General features: G+C 31.9%; 1 protein-coding gene across 2 annotated transcripts; it reads left to right on the plus strand.

Annotated features, from left to right (window-relative positions):
- The first annotated feature begins 10,342 nt into the window (after nt 1–10,342).
- LOC100255483 (leucine--tRNA ligase, chloroplastic/mitochondrial) lies at nt 10,343–21,078 on the plus strand. Of its 2 annotated transcripts, XM_002264102.4 has the most exons (20): nt 10,343–10,764; nt 11,675–11,819; nt 11,910–11,966; nt 12,839–12,958; nt 13,047–13,151; nt 13,277–13,500; nt 13,625–13,691; nt 13,772–13,926; nt 14,102–14,366; nt 14,521–14,715; nt 15,551–15,630; nt 17,254–17,316; nt 17,475–17,556; nt 18,121–18,198; nt 18,268–18,369; nt 18,492–18,664; nt 18,878–19,055; nt 19,678–19,755; nt 20,040–20,171; nt 20,453–21,078. In XM_002264102.4, exons 1-20 carry the CDS (start codon nt 10,391–10,393, stop codon nt 20,693–20,695), a joined length of 2,916 nt encoding a protein of 971 aa, XP_002264138.1. In that variant the 5' UTR covers nt 10,343–10,390; the 3' UTR covers nt 20,696–21,078. The 2 variants fall into 2 exon arrangements, with proteins under 2 accessions (XP_002264138.1, XP_019078265.1); XM_019222720.2 differs by lacking the exon at nt 12,839–12,958.
- Nucleotides 21,079–21,295: the final 217 nt, after the last annotated feature.

Consider the following 21,295-nt stretch of genomic DNA (forward strand, 5'->3'; position numbering starts at 1 on the left):
CATACCATACCCATACCTGTTTTATTATTTTCTTCATGATTAATGCATTCTATCATTCTTTACTTTTTTACTTGTTTTAAAATCTCAATCTTTATAAAATTATAAGAAATTTTTAAAAAAAATATTAAAATCAATTATTTCATATACATTTTTTACACTTTTATACTACATATAAGTCAAGTAATAACCTAATTTTAGCCTTATATAAAATGTTACAAATGTTACATTAAATTTGCAAGAAATAAAATAAGATCAACCCAAAATTATAGTAAAAAAAAAAAAAAAACTAATTAATCAAAGTCACAATAATTTGGGCATATGGTACTACTTATTCTCTTTTTCCCTTTTGTATAATGTTTATATGAATTCGATAAGGTATGACAATATTATGATGATGTTGTGTAATATTAAACTCTTTGTTCCAATTTTTGTTGTTTGTGCGTATATTTCATAGATATTGATAGTAGTTCTACATAAATTAAGAATACATTTGATAATATTTATATCTAAAGTGTTTTTAGTGAAAATATCCTGGGAGAATCATTTCTAAGTACTTCTCTAGAAAATGTTAGAAATAATTTTTCAACTTTTAAAAATGTTTTCTAAATTTTACTACACGCCTCATTTTTCTTTAAAAAGGCTTTCACCTTATATAAAGAGTTAAATATTTTTTATATTAGATTTACAAGAAACAGAATGATCATTTGGCTTAATATTAATTTATTTTAATAAATTGAGGGTATTCATATTAAATAATATTAAATATGTCACGCCCATGCTACTAAATGCATCCACTCAAATCTCTCTCTACATCCATTTATTTTTTCATTTTTGTTAAAAATAAACTTATATGTATATTTACCAAAATATCTTCTCAAACCTCCCTCTCCATGCACATAGCTTGATAGTACACTTGAATTTTGTTCAATGTAAAAGAAAAAATTGAGGAAGAAAATAAAGTGAAACAAAATGATGAAGCAAAATATATATATATATATATATATAGAAAAAAAAAATTCAAAACTAATTGCGCCCAACAACAACCTAATCATGACCAATAACAGTAGTCTAATCACAATCAATAGATTGATCATGATCCTTAATAATAGCCTGATCGTGATCCTAATTGATCATGATCCAAAGCAATAACTTGATCACAATTCTCAACAATAGTAAACCCTATTTCCAGCAATAGCCTTGTCGCGATCCCATCAATAGCCTTGTCGTGATCCCATCAATAGCCTAACTGCTATTGCCAACAATAACCTAATTGTTATCCTCAACAACAACTTGATCATTATTTCCAGCAATAAGTATGATCGTTATTGCTAGCTACAATTTGATCGAGAATACTAGTAATAACTTGATCACTACTACAAACACCAACCTAATAGTAATCAATAGAAATAAAAAACAACAACATGATCACGACTGATAACATCAACCTAATTGCTATAGCCAACAATAGCCTTACAACAAACGACAACAACATCATGGTTAAGCCTAACAACAACATTTTGATTGCAATAAACAACGATAGCCTGATCACAATTAGCAACAACATCCTTGTCATGATCAATGGTAATAGTTTGATGACAACCAACATCGACAACCTAATTCTGACCGACATCAACAACCTGATTCCAACCGATAACAATAACCTAATTACAAATGACAACAATAGCTTAATTGCAATCGACAACAACACTTATGGTCGACAACATCTTGATCATGACCAATGGTAACAGTTGCGATAACAATAACAACCTAATTGCAACTAATTCCGACTAATAACAACAACTTGCTTGCTATTGACGAAAACAACCTGATCATGACTAATTGCAGCTAGAGACAATATATTACGACCAACGAAAACAACATGATCATGATTGATCATGACTGACAACAACAACATGATCTCAACTGGTAACAACAACTTAATCACAACAACTTGATCATAACCAATAGAAATAGCCTTTGCAACAATAACAACCTAATTACGACCAAAATAGTCTGATCGCGATCGGCAATAACAACCTAGCCTAATAGCAATTCACAACTAGCTAAAAAAATAAAATTAGGGGAAAATTGAATGGGAAATGAAGGAAAGAAAAAAATGAAGAAGAAATAAGGGTGTCGAGAGGTTGAAAAAGGATATTTTGATCATTTCACGTATAAAGTTTATTTAAAAAAACAAAAAGAAGTAGATGTATAGAGAGATGTGGTGGATGCATATAAAACTTTTCTAATGATTTATGAAACTCTTGTAAAAAAGAGTGAAAACATCTTCTTAATAATTATTCTTAATTAACAAAATATATATTTTTAATTAAAAAGTCTTTAGAATTATTTATATCTAACATTTTTTTTGGCTAGTTCTAAATCTCACTAAGGTGCATCATCCTAAAATATAACATTAAAATGAAGATTATTTAAAAAAATTATATTAATATATCATCTTCTCAAACCTCTCTCCATCCACATAGCTTGATAGTACACTTGAATTTTGTTCAATGTAAAAGAAAAAATCGAGGAAGAAAATGAAGTGAACAAAATGACGAAGAAACAAGTTTATTATTACTTTTCTACTTTGAAACAAAATATATATATATATATATAGAGAAAAAAAAATTCAATTACTATGATTGACGACAACTATTATTGACCTTATCACAATAGGTAAAAACACTTAAGTTGTGACTAACAATATCTTGATCATGAGAGGCAACAAGAAACTAATTGTGCCCAACAACAACCTGATCATAACCAACAACAATAGTCTAATCACAATCAATAGATTGATTGTGATCCTTAATAATAGCTTGATCGTAATACCAACTGATCATGATCTTAAGTAATAACTTGATCACAATTCTTAACAATAGTAAACCCTATCAATAGCCTTGTCACGATCCCATCAATAGTCTAATTGTTATTTCCAACAACAACCTAATTGTTATCCCCAACAACAACTTGATCATTATTACTAGCAATAAGTATGATCATTATTGCTAGCTACAATTTGATTGAGAATACTAGTAACAACCTGATCACTACTACAAACACCAACCTAATAGTAAACAATAGAAATAAAAAACAACATGGTCACGACTGATAACATCAACCTAATTGCTATAGCCAACAATAGCCTTATCGCGACTATCAACAACAACTCGATTGCAAACAACAAACGACAACAACATCATGGTTGAGCCTAATAACAACATTTTGATTGCAATTAACAACGATAGCCTGATCATGATTAGCAACAACATCCTCGTCGTGACCAATGGTGATAATTTGATGACAACCAACATCAACAACCTAATTCTGACCGACATCAATAACCTTATTCCAACTGATAACAATAACCTGATTACAAATGACAACAATAGCTTAATTGCAATCGACAACAATTATGGTTGACAACATCCTGATCATGACCAATGGTAATAGTTGTGATCAACAATAACAATCTAATTGCAACTAATTCCGACTAACAACAACAAATTGCTTGCGGTCGACGAAAACAACCTCATCATGACTAATTGCAACCAGAGACAATATATTACGACCAACGAAAACAACATGATCTCAACTGGTAACAACAACTTAATCACCACAACAACTTGATCATAACCAATAGAAATAGCCTTTGCAACAATAACAACCTAATTGCGACCAAAATAGTTTGATCGCGATTGACAATAATAACCTAGCCTAATAGCAATTAATATTTTATTGGTTTCTATAAAGGTGTGATAATTAACTTTATTTTCATTCTATGTCCTCATATTCTATTTTCTTTTCTTTTCATTCTAATTATACTTCCATTTCATTTTATTCTTTTTTCTTCTCAAAAGATTAGTAATCATGTCATATAAAACCACCTTTTTGTCAACTAACAAATATTAAAACACTATCAAAGTATTTGTTTTATTTTATATAAAGATTTAAAAAAAAAAACATTTTAAGGGAAGCACTTCTAATAAAAGTGTTTTAGAGTTCATTTAACAATAATTCTCGAAAATACTTTTATCTTAGGTGTTTGATAAAATTTAAAAAAATGCTTTTAAAATTTTGAAAAATCACATATGATATTTAAAAATAATTTGTAGTATTTTCTAGAGAAACACTTAAGAGGTAATTCTCCAAAAAATATTTAATATATATATATATTTCTACTGAAAACATTTCAAGTAAAAATATTGTCTAACGCAATTTTAATTCCTCAAACAATTCTAAATGATATTACCATATAATCAATATTATGACAGAAAAAAGGAGTATGAGAAGACAAGAAGGCAAAAATATATTGTCAATACTTAAAAAAGATAGGGTGGGTTACCGTGAAAAGTGTTGTTTAAGGCCACCAAAAGTATCTTCCCAGTCTCAAGGTCCATTTGCCCATTTTTATGCTCATACTGCAAAGAAATCCTAAAGAGTTAGTAAAAAGAACTGGTAAGAAAAAATTTTAAGCCAAAGTATCTTAAGAAAATACAAAGTAGAGATCCTTTATTTATCAAGAAATTGAGTATGAATTGGAATTATATTAAATCAACTTAATATCAAATTTCTATGTCGAGCATAAGAATGAAGAACCAAAATGTATTACAAAATGTATAAAATTAACCAACAAAACTATATATCTATTAATATAAGTATACCGAAAATCAAGTTTAGTCAAATTGAGTTTGATCAAGTTATAATCTTACATTGCTATTATATTGATGGTTAAATTTAACAAAATTATTTTATAAAAAGGTAAACCATTGCTGAACTCTTTTTATTAAGGTCATGTTTGGTAACTGTTTTTTAAAACATTTTTTTTTATTTTTCAAAAAAAAAAAAGAAAAAGTAAATATGTTTAACAATTAGAAAACAATTTTTTGTTTTTAAAAACAAAAAATAAAGTGTTTTTTCTTTTAGTTGTTCTAAGTTGTTTTCTCTTGGTTTTTAAGGTTTGCTTTAAAAAATAATTATATAAATAAGAATAATGATTAAAAATGAAATACTACATATAAAAGTTATTTTTAAAATATATTTAAAAACAAAATCAGTTAAAAACATTTTAAGTTTTCAAATAAACTTTTGTTTTACAAATATTAAAGATTGATATTTAAAAATTATTTTTTCGCACTATTTTTTAAAACACTTCCCAAACAGAGCTTAAGAATTTGTTTCGATGGTGATTCTAGGAACCGCTTATAACCTTTTTAACACTTGAAAGTTTTTACAATAGTTAAAAATGTTAGAAACACTTCTCAAAATCACTATCAAACATATTATAAGAGTGCATTTGATAGTGATTTTATGAAATGTTTTTAATCTTTTTAATACTTGAAAAATAAAAATTTTCATAGTATTAGAAATATCAAAAACACTTTCTAAAATCAATATCAAATGTATTAGACAATGTTTTTAGAAAACAATTATGACATGTAAACACATCACATGTATATGTGTCAAAACCATATACGTGTTTATGCTCATTTATGCACACATGCATTACAGACGTGATGAGGTAAATCTACTGAGTGTTTTTAGAAGTCTTAAACACAAATTATGGTGGACATATATGTGTATATGTGTATTTATGTAGTTATTTGTCAAAAAGGATAGTGAAAGACACTTTAATTATTTATGATGATACCCTAAACAAGCACTATATACAATTCAACTCAACAAAATAAGATAGAAACTTCACCATGAAAGTTTGATGCCATATGAACCAATATAAGATTCCTCCAAACCTTCAAACCTGAAAAGTAACAAAGCAATTCAAAAGAGTGAATTGATGAGTTGCATGACCAATAAGTATTTCAATATTAGCTAATGGATGATTTGCCTACCCAATGAGCACCCACCATGTGCCCCAACCTTTCAAGACTGCACAATGAGCAACCTTCTCCACACCCTTCAGTCCAAAGGGAAAGATAGGGTGAGAAAGAGCAAAATACAAACTAGATGGAAGGTCCCCAAATACAAGGGGACTCAAAGAATCCTATCTCAAACAGATTTCCTAGAGATGTGGGAATGTGATCATATCCTTATCTTGACTAACCTTATTTAATCTTGATAGGTTTCTTGATCTTTTTTAACTATCCAATTTAAGTGTTAACAAAATTCTCCTTATAAGGAGGAAGAGTAAAAGTTGACAAAAACTTTAAGAACTCAATATTTCAAATTTAAGAAAATCTTCCATTCTAGAAATCTTTTGAAATGGTTGCTCTATTAATATAAATGGAAGAGAAAATTTTAAAATATTGAATTTAGGGATATGATTGAGATTTTTTTTTTTTTTCAAACAAATCTTGAAGAATAGTTCTATAAATAATTATCACCTAATTAGAATAATATTCAAGTGATTATGCATCAAACAAAATATCAAAGTAAGAATAATAAAAGGTAAAACCATAAAACCCTTAGAATTACAATAAGTCAACAAATAAAAATGGAAATGAACAATAAGGGACATGATTGATATTTTTATGGAACATCCTTTATATCCACATGCTATCATATTGTACTAAAGTCTTCGCTTAAATGATAAAATCTTTTTATTCTAACTTAGGTCAATATATTAAATTAATAGTTTAGCTAAATACCAATGTTTTCATAATCCAATCATTGAATCGAAAAAATTACCAATTCACGATTCACTGATCACACTGAAAGTTGAACTGAAAGTTGAACCGGTGATATCATAAATATATATTTTATATATCATTAAAATTAAAATTAATTTTAAAAATAAAAATAAAAATTTCTGAGAAAGACAATGTTTTAAAAAATTTATTTAATATCATAATGTTTTCATTAATTTAAATTAAAAATTTAAATTTTAAAACTCATAAATTTAAAAAAAAAATTACAATTGTAAAATTAAAATAAATAATAATAAAAATAAACTAGTAATGTAAATAAAAAAATATGAAAATGTGAGTGAAAGACTTGTAATCTTTTCCTTGAATTTTTATTCTATAGTTCATATTCAACCACACATGTAAAATGTTAATTGAAATATTCATGTAATTAAATCACTAATTCACTATCTTATTTTTAAAAAAATTTAACTATGATACCAAAAAAAAATATTTTTTCTCTATCACATATTTCCTTTTCAACCACTAATAAACTTCTATGCATATAATTGGTACATAATTGGTATTTTCAATCAATAACATACTCCTATATATAATTGATATTTTTAAGTTTTTATCTTTAAAATAATTCATTCAAATTATAGCCATTGGGATGGGGTCGTCAGTTGGCAGAAAGAGGAAGCTGGAGGTGTTGGAGGGAGGGGTTGCAATAGACATTAGGACATAAAGCAAGGGATGGGTATGAGGGGCAAAACAATGTTGTTTTTGATGCAAAATGAATCAAAACGACGTCGTTTTAAAAATGAGAAAACAAAAAAAAGTCGTCCGATTCATCCAAATTTGGTTGGATCAATCGGGTTATCGATCCAATCGTCGGTTTTGACAGTTCAAGGCCGGTTCAAAAGTGTGAATAAAACCCAAATGGTGATTGATTGATAGTTCGACTAGTCAGACTGACCAATCCATATTTTTAAAACCATGCTAAATACATAAATAATAATATTTTTAGAAATTCTTAAGGTTGAAATATAAATTAATAACTGAAGAAGTACACAATATATATAATAAACAAAAATTCATAACATATCAAATAGAACCTCAAAATATAGCATTGAGTAACTTTTTATAATTTCTATTTTTTCAATTCACTTCTTCTCAAAATCATCACATATTTGAATTGGGCACCAAGGTAGGACATCAAATCTTTTATTTTTAGAAGTCTTTTTATCTTTTACTATTAATTATCTTTTATTTTTGGGTTAATTAGTTAAAGGGGTCAAAATAACCCTCATATTTGCAAATATAACCCATCAGTCAAAAAGCAAAAAAATTGACCCGATTGAGACAAAAATGCCCTTCTTCTTTTATCTCTCCCAACACATACAACTTCTCATCTTCTCCTTCATTTACAGAACGACTCCTCATATTTTCCAAAAAATTTCTCTCATTATCTTCTTCTACTTCATTATCTTCTTTTGGTGCATAAAATGGAAAGGTCATCTCCTCTTCCGCTTCATTTATAGAACGAGTCTTCATATTTCATCATCTTCTTCTATTTTATTATCTTCCTTTGATGCACAAAACGAAAATCTCATCTTTCCTTCAAAAACCCTAGAAATCATCTGCTTCATTTCGAATCCTTGAAAAAATTGTTATTCTATTTTTTTCAAGTTATCTCATATTATATCTTCAAGCATGAAGGGAACAATGAGTTCATTGAAGAGTGATAGGAGAAAAATATTTTAAAAAGTGGCAAAAAGCAAAAATGCCAATTGCGAACAGAAGAAAAAAGTAAAGCAAAAGAAAGTGAAGCTACTGAGTAAAAATCCCAACTACTGTGAAACAGTGATTGTGAACTTAACTATGGTTAAGTTCTTTGTTAATGGAACTTAACTACTATTAAGTTCAAGTGAAAATTCGAATTGTGAACCTAACCGTGGTTAAGTTTTTTGTTAATGAAACTCAACTACTGTTAAGTTCAGGTGAAATATCTTACTGTGAACTTAACTATAATTAAGTTCTTTGTTAATGCAACTTAACTACTGTTATTTTCAGGTAAAAATTCTAACTGTGAACTTAATTGTGGTTAAGTTCTTTGTTAATGCAACTCAACTACTGTTAAGTTAAGATGAAAATTCTTTGAACGAACTTTTCACTTATTCAGAACTAATAATGGAGTCTCTATTTTTTACCTACAATGTTGAAGTGAGATTTTGAATTTTCAAGAAACAGAAAGAAATAAAATGATAATATAAAAAAGAAATTGTTGGTTGCTTACATTTTTTTTTCATATTTTCGTGACCAAGAATGAAGAATAGATGAAACAATGGTAAGAAGTTAAACTTGATCTCCGCATGAAAAGAGAGAGAAGAGCAACCAATGACCGAATAAAAAAATTACAACCTAATCTACTATAAAACAAAGGAAAAGGGAAAGTTGTCTTGGAGGGAAAAATGAGGGGGGAAAGGGAAATGAGAAGTTGTATGTGTTGGAAAGAAAAAATAAGAAGAGCATTTTTGTCTCAATCGGGTCAATTTTTTTGCTTTTTGATTGGTGGGTTATATTTGCAAATATGAGGATTATTTTGACCCCTTTAATCAATTAACCCTTTATTTTTTAGGCTCTATTAGGCTTCTATACATTAACTTTCTATCATATCCATTGTTTTTAGATATAACCGTCATACATGTAAAAGTATTTTACAATAAAAATATAGAGATATTTGGTTAAAAGAACTTAAATATTCTTAAAATTAGAAAAATAACATCTTTTCGTCTTTGTTTTTTTTTTTAAAAAAAAAAAACAACCACCCATTTTTGAGATTGTCGCCCTTCTTTATTTCAGTAAAAATGACATTACCTCTCATTCCTAATTCATTTTCCTCCCATTCTAATACATAGCTCTCTCTTTCCCTCTCTCTCATCACCTCAAGAGAAAAATATCTGCTACAAGAATTCTTTCATCAAAAGATAAAATCAACTATAAAAAATTCTTTCATTTTTCTTTGTTCTTCAAGTTTGTCATTTTTGTTGGGGATATTTGAAATTATTTTTAGTTAAAAAATTTTGCATTTAGGGTTTGTAGATGTTTCTGTTAGGTTTTTATTTATTCTTTCACTCGATGGAAAAAAGAATGTATTTGTTTGTGTAAATTAGTTGTGAGAGAAGAAAGTAAGATTAAGAAAACAAAGAGTAAAAGAAGTGTCGTGTGGTGTGTACATATGTGGTGGATGAGTTTAAGTTTAAATGAGAAGAAGAATAAAATTGTAACAATAATTATTAAATAAAATGAATAGATTATTTGAGAGATTTAGTTTAAACTAATAGAAAAAAATGTAGATTCTTATGATTGAATTTAAGAGGAAAAGTTTTAAATTAATAGTGGTAATTGAGAATATTAATGTGAATACAAAATATTATTAGGATGGTGTCAATAATAATAGTTTTTATTTTTTTATGTTATGTTAGGGAAAGTTTTAAATTTTGAGTGCTTCAAGGACAATTAATACAAATTTTATAAAAGAAAATATTCCTTTTCATATATTATTGTTTGAATTATTTTTTACACGGCCACCCCTTTGAAATGGTCTAATTGGAAAGCCTGGAAAGCTTGAGTGTAATACAGTTTTGGAAGGGCTGACATCTGGTTAAACCCATTTCTCCTCCTTGCTTGTAAACTGCAGTGGGCCAAGCCCAAAAACCAAAACCCGAACGGCTCAATTACCTGCTTTATCTCCATTCCTCTGTTCAACTTCAATCCTCTGCCACACCACACTCTCACCCAAAATGCTGCACACCCAACTGCACATTCAACTGCTTCAACCTCCTCCCCTTCATCGCCATGCGCTGTCGTTCTCCGCCTATAGTCGTCGGAAATTCACCACCACTTCCTCCGCCACCACAGTCGCCGTAGGGAAAAGCTATTTCGGAAATGGAGTCTGGAATGGCGTGAGCAGGAGTATAAGAAACTCGGCGACTAAGGAATTGAGTGAAGTTGAGGGGCAAGATCGTAAGGAGCCGATAAGGAGGGCATACCCTTTCCACGAAATTGAGCCTCGGTGGCAGCGTTTTTGGGAGGAGAATCGCACTTTTCGAACCCCTGATGATGTTGATACTTCCAAACCCAAGTTCTACGTTCTTGACATGTTCCCTTATCCCAGGTCTCTCTTCCTCCATTGATAGATAGTGGATTTTTTTAGGTATATGTTCAACCAGAAATAGAGAAACGTGGTAGGTTGTGCAATTTTCCTATTTGATCCCAAGAACAATTGGACTGGAAAACATGATAGTTTATGCAATTTTCCTGATGAGATGGATTCATGGGTTCTGCGAGTGTTAAATGCAATTGGGTTTGTTTGGGATTTTGAAACTGTCTCAAGCCAGACCCATTTGCCAAAGTCCCAGCACTGAAGGGACCTGTCATTTGAAGCCATATAACCTATATGGAGACTGATGGATGTTGACGGGCATGCCATTGGCATTCTTGGTGGCTTCTACTCTTGGGTTTGGACCTGTAGGCAGATAGCCTCTGCTTCCTCTCTGAAATGGGTCAATTACGCATTAAGTGTGTAGTGTCAATTGAGTTCATGACATTGCATTGAGCCGACAATCAACTTATAATTTATGGTCACTCCTCGAGGATGTAAAAGCTAAAAATTTGTAATCTCATTTTCGTTTTCATGATGGTTGGTTGTGGGTCTTATGACCCTATATATTACTGAATGGCTAAGGAGGATTTGCTTGTGACAGCAGGTAGCTGTCATATGAGGATTTGCTGATTGAGTTGTAGATGGTCATATTTTTCTTAGTAGTAATCTCCTAGGAGCCTTTTTTCTGTATGCTTCTGGCATCCTTTCGACGACTTGAACTTGAGATGTGTTACATGTGCTATTATCAAACATTGTGAAGTTTATTTATATTCCACGAACCGTAGGACTGATGGAAGACATCAAATTATATCCTTATATTTTGGAATCATAATGGGATTTCTAGGTTCAATTATGATCTAATTAATGTGGCTTTTGGAACTTGTTGTCACTGACCAATTTTCTGTTTGATTAATTGCTGCAGTGGAGCTGGGTTACATGTTGGCCATCCACTGGGGTATACTGCCACTGATATTCTTGCTAGATTCAAACGCATGCAAGGTTACAATGTTTTGCATCCAATGGGATGGGACGCGTTTGGGTTGCCTGCAGAGCAATATGCCATTGAGGTTTATTTTGTGATTATGATGCATGGTTTGTGTTATTGTCATTCATTTGGAGGTTGCTCACAATTATTAATCATCTCTTGTGTATTACAGACAGGAACTCATCCAAAAATTACAACAACGAGGAACATTGCACGTTTCCGTTCACAGGTCATGACTGTCCTTTTCTTTACTAATCTATTCACAGAAAGTTTGTTTTGTACAGTAATCAACTCAACATCAAAATTTTGATTATGGTTCTAACTTTTTTTTTTATAAAAAAAAAAAAATCTAATATACACTCTTTAATAACCTCCATTTTTGTATCATTTTTTTTAATCTAATGTTGAGTAGAATTAATTTATAAAGTCTTAACATTTGATGTTTAGAGCTTACAGGAGTTTTGGCCTTTCTCATCTTTTTTGGTTTCCCATTTTTATTAGAAACAGACAATTCCTTGATAAGTACAAGTGATGGATGAGAAATCTTCCAAAAAAGACAAAGGATGATAAAAAGAAGGGGCAAATACTGTATCCCTAACAAGAGCAACAAGATAACTATATTAGATCAAGGATGAAAAGAACATGTACTAAAATATAGAAACAATGTACAACTCAAGGGGGTAAAAGGTCTCCTTATTAAAAAGAAACCATCTACTTGACTCCATGTTTTGCTAATTGATCTGCAACATAATCAGTTAAAAATAGGGACAAAGGAAAGGAACAGCCCTTCTCATCTTTAAAATGCATGTTTTGCTAATTGATCTGCAACATAATCAGTTAAAAATCAGGTGACTGGGCTTTAGGAGGCAGAGTATGGGCCCCATCATGTAGCCAACTGATGGGGGAATTAGTCATTGTGATTGGTTTATGCTTCTGATAAACTAAATGTATGGCGGACTAGAATTACTCTTCATGGGTTATAATGTTTATGATTCTAATATTTCGTATTAAGTCAGTCCTATGAATAACATGTTACTCTCTTTGTTATCTTAACTTGTTCCAATTTTTTCACAAAATGTTGGCATCTTATTTACTTTGCAGCTTAAATCATTAGGCTTCTCATATGATTGGGAACGTGAAATTTCCACGATAGAACCAGAATACTATAAATGGACGCAGTGGATCTTTCTTCAGCTTCTAAAAAGAGGATTAGCGTATCAAGTGTGAACTTATTTCTAGCCCACACAATATTTTTCAAATCCAATCCCTGAAAAAATGATTTCCGATGTTTTACTAATTCTATATTCAGGCTGAAGTGCCAGTCAACTGGTGCCCTGCTCTTGGTACTGTCTTGGCAAATGAGGAGGTTGTAGATGGTGTAAGTGAACGTGGTGGTCATCCAGTAATAAGAAAGGTATGTCAGTTTTGTGCTTTGTTATGTTGTGCTGGCCTCTATCCAAATTACAATATTTTTGTCTTATTTTATATATTTTTGAATGGTTTTATAATGTTACAGTGTCGTTGTTTATTACCAAGCAGCCAATGCGACAGTGGATTCTCAAGATCACTGCATATGCTGACCGTCTTCTTGAAGATTTAGATGATCTTAATTGGCCTGAAAGTGTGAAGGAAATGCAGAGGAATTGGATAGGGAGGTCAGAAGGGGCTGAGGTGGAATTTTGTGTGCTCAACTCTGATGGTCAGGAAAGTGACAATAAAATTACTGTATATACAACCAGGCCAGATACCATCTTTGGAGCAACGTATTCATCTTGTACTTCACTCATTGTTTGAATTTGATAGATTTCGTACACCTGTATATTGACTCCTTAATAACAACTGGAACTTCATTAGGATTTATTCTTATCATTTGTAGTTTACATGCAGCTATCTTGTCCTGGCACCTGAGCATTTCTTGCTGTCATCCTTAGTATCTACTGTCCAAAGCAAATATGTGAGTTTTGTTCTCCTTTCCAATTGAGCAGCAAAGATTGATTAAATTGGTAATCTGAAGAGGAAAAATCTTGAACACAGGTGGAGGAATACAAAGAGATTGCCTCAAGAAAGAGTGACCTAGAAAGGACTGAGCTTCAGAAGGAAAAAACTGGGGTCTTCAGTGGTGCTTATGCAAGAAATCCAGCTAATGGGGAAGCAATCCCGATTTGGGTAGCAGATTATGTTTTGGGGAGGTGTGGTTCATTCCCAATCTATGGATGCATGTTTAGCTTGTTTGCCTATTTCTATTCTCTAGAATGTAAAATGGGTTGGTTAACCACAATGTATATTATTCTAATTCATCCTATTGAAACCTAAACTTATGTTTTTAAAATTGATTGGAACATATAAATTTTTCTCTTCATACAGCTATGGTACAGGAGCAATAATGGCAGTACCAGCACACGACACTCGTGACCATGAGTTTGCTTTGAAATATGATATCCCAATTTGTTGGGTTGTGACCCCAAATGATATAAATGGTGATGATTTTGAAAAACCTTATCCAGGAGAGGGTTTGATTATAAATTCGTCAAGTTCAACAACAGGGCTTGACATTAATGGTTTGTCTAGCAAAGTAGCTGCTTCCAAAGTCATCGAGTGGGCTGAGAAAACTGTGCATGGGAAGAAAAAGGTGTTCATCTCATTTTACAATAAGCTTCTCATTTTGGGTCTCTTTCTCTCTCTCTCTCTCTCTCAATGTGCGTGTTTTGGGTGAAGAGAGGGTTTGTCACTTGCTTCTACACATTTATTATAATTGCATTTTCTCAAACTCAACCTTTTTTTAGGTGAACTACAAGTTGAGGGACTGGCTTTTTGCCCGGCAACGTTACTGGGGGGAACCTATCCCTGTTAGTTTTTTGGATGACAGTGGTGAAAGAGTTCCTCTTCCTGAAACTGAACTGCCTCTTACCCTTCCTGAATTAGATGATTTCACTCCCACTGGAACAGGAGAACCACCACTATCAAAAGCAGTGTCTTGGGTATGTTTTCCTTCTCAGTTCTGTTTGACTATTTTTCATTTACCGTTTGTGTATGGATCTGTTTGTTGGTACAATTTATAATTCGTATGAATACCGGCATGGTACATAGCAATGTACTTGATTGCAATAAAGGAAAAATGTCTTCTTTTCGTGATCTTTTTTACGATGCATTGATATGATGAAAAAGATATTGTTTCCTATATGTTGCAATCAAGCATAGTTTCTTTCCTTTCTCTGTAATCAGGATCTCAAAACAGTTCAAGGAAAAATGATTATCCTACTGAATACATGATTCTATTTCATTGTTAAGAAAACATGGGAAAACAAATAAAAACTTGAATTGCTATATCAGGTCAATGTTAGAACTCAGCCAGAAAGTATCTTAATAATGCTACTAGCACTTGGCTGGGGTATAATAAAAGGAAAAAAAATAGAAAAAAAAAAATATTTTCATCAGAACTCCCCGTCTTTTCTCTTTTGTCCCTATTATTTTCTTCCTTGTCTCTAAATATTATTATAAAAGTTTACTTTCCAGCAAATTTTCTCCTTTTTAAATGTAATTATTTGCTAATGAAGTTGAAACTAAAAAGACAAATCAATCAAAACTAAACAGTCATATACTCTAACAAGGATCTCACACCCTCACTTATGTCATGTTGGCGCAATATGTTGTATAAAGTTGAAAAGCCTGAGTAACTCCAGCTTTATGTGTTCACTTTCTAGAATAGGTCTCACTGGTTTTTCCTAACTTTCTCTGCTCGACTTTGGTGATAATTGATTTGACTGGTTACTTTGTCTCCATGATATTAATATGCTCATATGTTTATGATTCCAGGTTAAAACCACAGATCCTTTATCTGGAAAACCTGCCAGACGAGAAACAAGCACCATGCCTCAGTGGGCTGGTTCTTGCTGGTAATTTTTCTTATTTAATTACATTCTTTGTCTTCTTCATCTTAACAAGGACTTCCTTGTGAAACAAGGAGACCCATAAAATAGACATATGTTGCAGAACATGATTTAGATAAAGGAGAAACATAGAGGATCTCTGCTATCGTGGTACTAAAAGATATGCTGTTCATCTTAACAAGGAACTTCCTTGTGAAACAAGGAGACCCATAAAATAGACATAAGTTGCAGAACATGATTTATATAAAGGAGAAACATAGTGGATCTCTGCTGTTATGGTACTAAAAAATATGCTGCTTGATGCTGGATAATTAGATTTCCAGCACTTCAGAATTCTTTTAGTTGTGGGTTGTGGTTAAAAGAAGAAAAGAAAAAACTTGAAGCAATCAGATGTAGGAAGAAAACAACTGAAAGTTCATTAGTTGCTGAAAACTCTTATCAAAATCTCATCATAATTTTTGAATTTTAAAGACCAAATAAGTTTATATAGACTGAGTACTCTGATTGCTAATAGTAATAGGTCTTTCTTTCTTGATAGGAACTGAAAGGTCTTTCTTTAGAAGTTAAAAGGAATGGAATATGATAAATAGTAAACTACTAAAGCTGATCCTAGTTTTTATTAAAACACTATAAATAGGACCAGGGACAGCTCATTCAGCCCATTCCAATTTAGTTGCCTCCATCTAAAATAAGTATACTAGGACTCAACATGATGTAAATTGACCACATAAGATCCCAGGAAGAACTTAAATCCTCATTTTCTCAAGTTAAGGCTTGGGCCTTAGAACCTTTCTTTCCTCTTCTCTTGTAAATGTTCAAAAGTGCTTTCAGAAATGTTCCTCATCACTGCTTTCATTGGTTCTCCTAACCAAATAACCTAATTGTTTACCAAGCTTAGAAAAGGCATTTATTATGAATAGGATGAAGTCTGACTGGCCAAAGACAATCATGTATTATAAGTTTCATAAATGTACTAATTAATAACTGCAGGTTAGATGTATGCATTCTGCCCTTTTTGTTGTTTCTCATGTGAATGGTGGTTTGTGGTTTGCCTAGATGCTTGACTCTCTTTTTACTACTTTGTCACCATTTAATCATAGTCTGAACTCAATTTTGAATACAAAAAGAAACTGGTTTCAAGTCAATTATAATGGTAGAAAATCTTATGGATGTACTCCTTTCTTTGGTGGTGAAGATCCTGAATTCTAGAAATATCGAAATATCCAAGAGCAGGAGAATTTATTCCTTTTGCCTTTTTCTTCCTCTAGCTTCCTCATTGTCTTGAGTAGCCATCAATACATTGGTTTTATTTCTGTTTATAATTTTTTTTATAGGCTTGTCTATAGTTTTACCTCAAGTTCTTTTCTTAATCACGGGCCATACTATTTATTTATAAATTCAGTGGGAGTTACCACCATAGTTGTTTAAAGTTCTTTTGTGACAACATATTTGTGGGACATTTAAGTATTGGAGTGCTTGGAAGTGTCATTTTTATCTATTTTTTCCTGGATATCGCACATGCTTTAATGAATTATGTGTAGGACCTTTTGCAGTTCTGCATGCAGATATAGAATGCTGGAATGCTTCAATAAGATTCAAGGTTCTATTTTTTCTTCTATTCATGAACAGGTACTATTTGAGGTTTATGGATCCAAAAAATTCGGACTCTTTGGTTGACAAAAAGAAAGAAATGTAAGTGCAGATTTTACCCATATGATTATCTATTCTTCCTCATTAATTTTGTCTGTGTAATGATTGTCTTGTAATTACCTATTATGTTTCCAAATGGTTAAAACATAATACATCAAACTTTGATTTCTAAACCATATTTACCAACTTGCTGTCTATAGGTATTGGAGCCCAGTTGATGTGTATGTCGGTGGTGCTGAACATGCTGTTCTTCACTTGCTTTATTCTAGGTTCTGGCACAAGGTTTTTTATTCAAATCTATCTTGTTTTGGATTTTGGGATAGAGTTGATATAGAGTAAGTTGTATTTGGTCATGATGAGAGACGATAATAAGGAAAAGGAGGAGGAGAATTCTCCTCTCCGATACATTATTTTAAGACTGAACACAAACTATACTGTGAAATAAATTAATAACCTGAAAGGAAGTTATTCACTGGAAAATTTTCAAGGTGTTAGCTTATCCAGTGGCTGGTAATTCTGCTTTGAAGTTAGCTTATCTATTGACCCAAGTGAAGGTGACCTTGATCTTAGAAGAATGTTACAGATTCTTGCTTGGTCTTTTGACAAATTAGTTGCTTTGGATTGTTTTTTTTTTGGCAAGAAATGATGGCACTTGTCTTACTTCACTTGTTTGGGCCCAGCCTTAGGTCACTTCTAAAGCTTGTGTGAAACTGTTGTTTTAGGAATTTGTTTACCATAGAACCAAAAAAAAATTTTAAAAAAAAGAAGAAAAGAAAAGAAAATGAAATTGCTTTTCAATCTTGCCATATCTCTTAAGTATATCTTATTGGGATTTTCTTTATTTAGGTTCTCTATGACATTGGTGTCGTGTCTACAAAAGAACCCTTCAAATGCGTCATAAACCAGGGGATCATCCTTGGGGAAGTAAGTAGATTTGCTTGTTCTTAAGGAAGATATGCTCTGTTGTTTAATTTCTAATGATCTAACTGGTAGGTCCAATATATGGCGTGTAAAGACCAAGATGGCAATTATATATCTGCAGAGACTGCTGCTACATTGGGCGAGCAAGCTCAGGAGAGAATACCTGAGGAAAAAGTATGTTCTCTATGCACAAGTCGTGTAGACAAACGCATGTCCGTTCTCTTCTCTTGATATATTCCATTATCATTTCATGTTCTTTTTTTATTTTTGATAAATCACATGTCCTTCCTTTCTAGGTAACAAAATCTGGAGAATACTTTGTACTAAAAGAAAATCCTGACATTCGTTTGATTGCTCGTGCACACAAAATGAGTAAAAGTAGGGGAAATGTCATCAATCCTGATGATGTTGTTTTGGAGTATGGTGCAGATTCTCTTCGCTTGTATGAAATGTTCATGGGACCATTTAGGTAGCACTCTCTTTCTCTCTTTATATATATATATATATATATATATATATATATATATATATTATTATTATTATTATTATTGTTATTTTATTATGTAATGTAATATAAAATTTTAATTAATAAAATAATATGCAGAAAATTTTCATATTTAGAAGAACAATAAAAGTCTTCTTTTTTCATGATAACATGGTTCTTCATTATTTTGCTCTTTAGAGACTCGAAAGTCTGGAATACTAGTGGTATTGAAGGTGTTCATCGATTCCTGGGTAGAACTTGGAGGTTGATTGTTGGTGCACCTTTACCTAATGGTGCATACAGTGATGGAACAGTGGTAGTTGATGGTGAACCTACTGTAGATCAGCTTCGTTCTCTTCATAGATGCATTGATAAGGTCATTTTGCAACTTTCTTTAAAACTGCCTTTTTCCTTATTGTTTCACTTCACCCTGTCTTGTTGAGCATATTGTGTTGTCAGAATGCAAAAATCTTTTGTCCACACTGCTAAACCTATTTTGTATTGCTTTAATTGCTATATTTGCATGTGTTATGGACTCTGGTATTGTTCTTGGGTGCAGGTATGAGTCCAGGGTCCAAGTTGTCACCATTTTATATCTTCAAATATAGTGGTTAAACCTATGTTTAAATGGACATAGCATGATTAGAAAGGAGAAATACAGTTTTATGAAAAAATAACCAGGCTGTAACGCTACATAGGCATTTAATTGAACCTTTTAGGAAAAAACGAGACATGAATTTCAAGCATTTGAAGTATATCGTGTACCTATATGCTATATCCATAGGACTAGAGTTTTGGGTATTGAGGTGAAGAATCCTGCGGTTTCTGGGTCTTGCAACCTCATTTGTACTTCTGAAAAAAGGGATGACTGATGATCATGCAATTAGTCTAGATGTGGGTTTAGTTTGAATATAATTTAATTGAAAATAATAATGTTAGGGGTTCATTATTTTTAGTTTTTTCCAACTGATATTTGATGAGCTGGCTTTGATTCATAGGTGACAGAGGAAATTGATGGGACACGGTTCAACACTGGAATTTCCGCAATGATGGAATTCATCAATGCTGCATATAAGGTTTCGACCATCTGACTTTTTCAACTTGAATTCATTTATACAGTCTATTTAATCTGTTTTTTCAATAAGACATGCTTTCACCAGTTGTCTCTTTATGGGCAAGACTTGGAAATTTTACTGTGTTGTTTCGGCATCTTTTCTTATCATTTTCCATATTACGCTTCATCGACATCATTCCATGGCATGACTATTGCTTTATTCTTCTTGAGGTCCCCATATTTAGTTTGTTGTCAAATTATTTCACACATGCAATCTAACCCATCATTGGAATTTTTGTGTTTTAGTGGGATAAACATCCAAGATCAATCATTGAAGCATTTGTTTTGTTGCTTTCACCATATGCACCCCACATGGCTGAGGAGCTTTGGTTTCGCCTTGGACACAAAAGCTCATTGGCTTACGAGACTTTTCCTAAGGTATGGACTCGTCTTCTCCTTCAAGGTGTCTCTGTAGGGTTCAATAAATATTGACCAAAACGAATGCTCTGGTTAAATGTCCTGTCATGGTGATTAAGCACCACATGGATAAGAAAATCAAATCCCATCTTTAGAGCTTGTGGTTGAAGCAAAATCATATGAATGGAATGGGAATAATTTCTTAACACACTAGACTGATGAGTACAAATATGAAGTAGGCACAGTGTTTTTATTTTATGTTAACCATTAACCATCTTCTTCTATAAAAATTCCAATTCCAGGCCAATCCCACTTACCTGAAAGACTCCACCATTGTCCTGCCGGTTCAGATCAATGGCAAGATGAGGGGTACCATTGAAGTTGAAGAAGGATGTGCAGAGGAGGATGCCTTCAACTTAGCTTCATCAGATGAGAGACTCTCCAAGTTTTTGGACGGCAAAAGTATCAAAAAGAGAATTTATGTTCCTGGTAAGATCCTGAATGTTATCTTGGACTCTAAAAATGTCAAGGTGGGAACACGGTAGCAGTCGCGAAGGTCGAAGAAAAGCAGCAGTTTTCTACCAGAATGATCTGAAGTGCAACTCAGTAGGAAAAAGGATAGAGAAAGAAGATCCCATTGGAGACTTCACTTGGTGTATTAGAGTCAGGGTGAATTTTTTAATTTTGCAGAAGCAGGAGTTCCTTTCCTCATTGATCCGATGGATCTATAGTTCCAAAAACATGTGAAAATGGCTTGAAATTACATCCATCAATCATGGATTCCCACATTTTTTAATGGATAGATTGAAATTTTTGTTTCATGGATTCAGAATGTCTCTTCAATATTGTAAAGGAAGATGGTATGGTATAGATTCAGTATCATATTGAACTCGTTTAAATGTATTATAAAATTTGAAACATTGATCAAGGGAATGATTCAATCTGGACTTTTGGATGGAGTTAGAGAGTCATTTTCAAAATTCCAGATGAATTTAGATTGAGCTTTTTAAATTTGAATCCAACTTGGATTTTGGATTGGGTTCCAATATAAGTTAATAAATAATGATGTAAAATAATAAAATCAAAGTATAAAATGATGAAAAAATCACGAGAGAGAGAGAGACAAATCAGATATAAGCCAACAA

The sequence above is a fragment of the Vitis vinifera genome, chromosome 10 (assembly GCF_030704535.1).
Source record: "Vitis vinifera cultivar Pinot Noir 40024 chromosome 10, ASM3070453v1".
In the NCBI taxonomy this organism is placed as follows: domain Eukaryota; kingdom Viridiplantae; phylum Streptophyta; class Magnoliopsida; order Vitales; family Vitaceae; genus Vitis; species Vitis vinifera.

Coding starts and splice junctions, on each gene's coding strand:
- LOC100255483 (XM_002264102.4), top strand. CDS start 10,391: ATGCTGCACACCCAACTGCACATTCAACTGCTTCAACCTCCTCCCCTT. Junction 12,959..13,046: donor AAAGAGGATTAGCGTATCAA/GTGTGAACTTAT, acceptor TTCTATATTCAG/GCTGAAGTGCCAGTCAACTG. Junction 13,501..13,624: donor GATACCATCTTTGGAGCAAC/GTATTCATCTTG, acceptor GTTTACATGCAG/CTATCTTGTCCTGGCACCTG.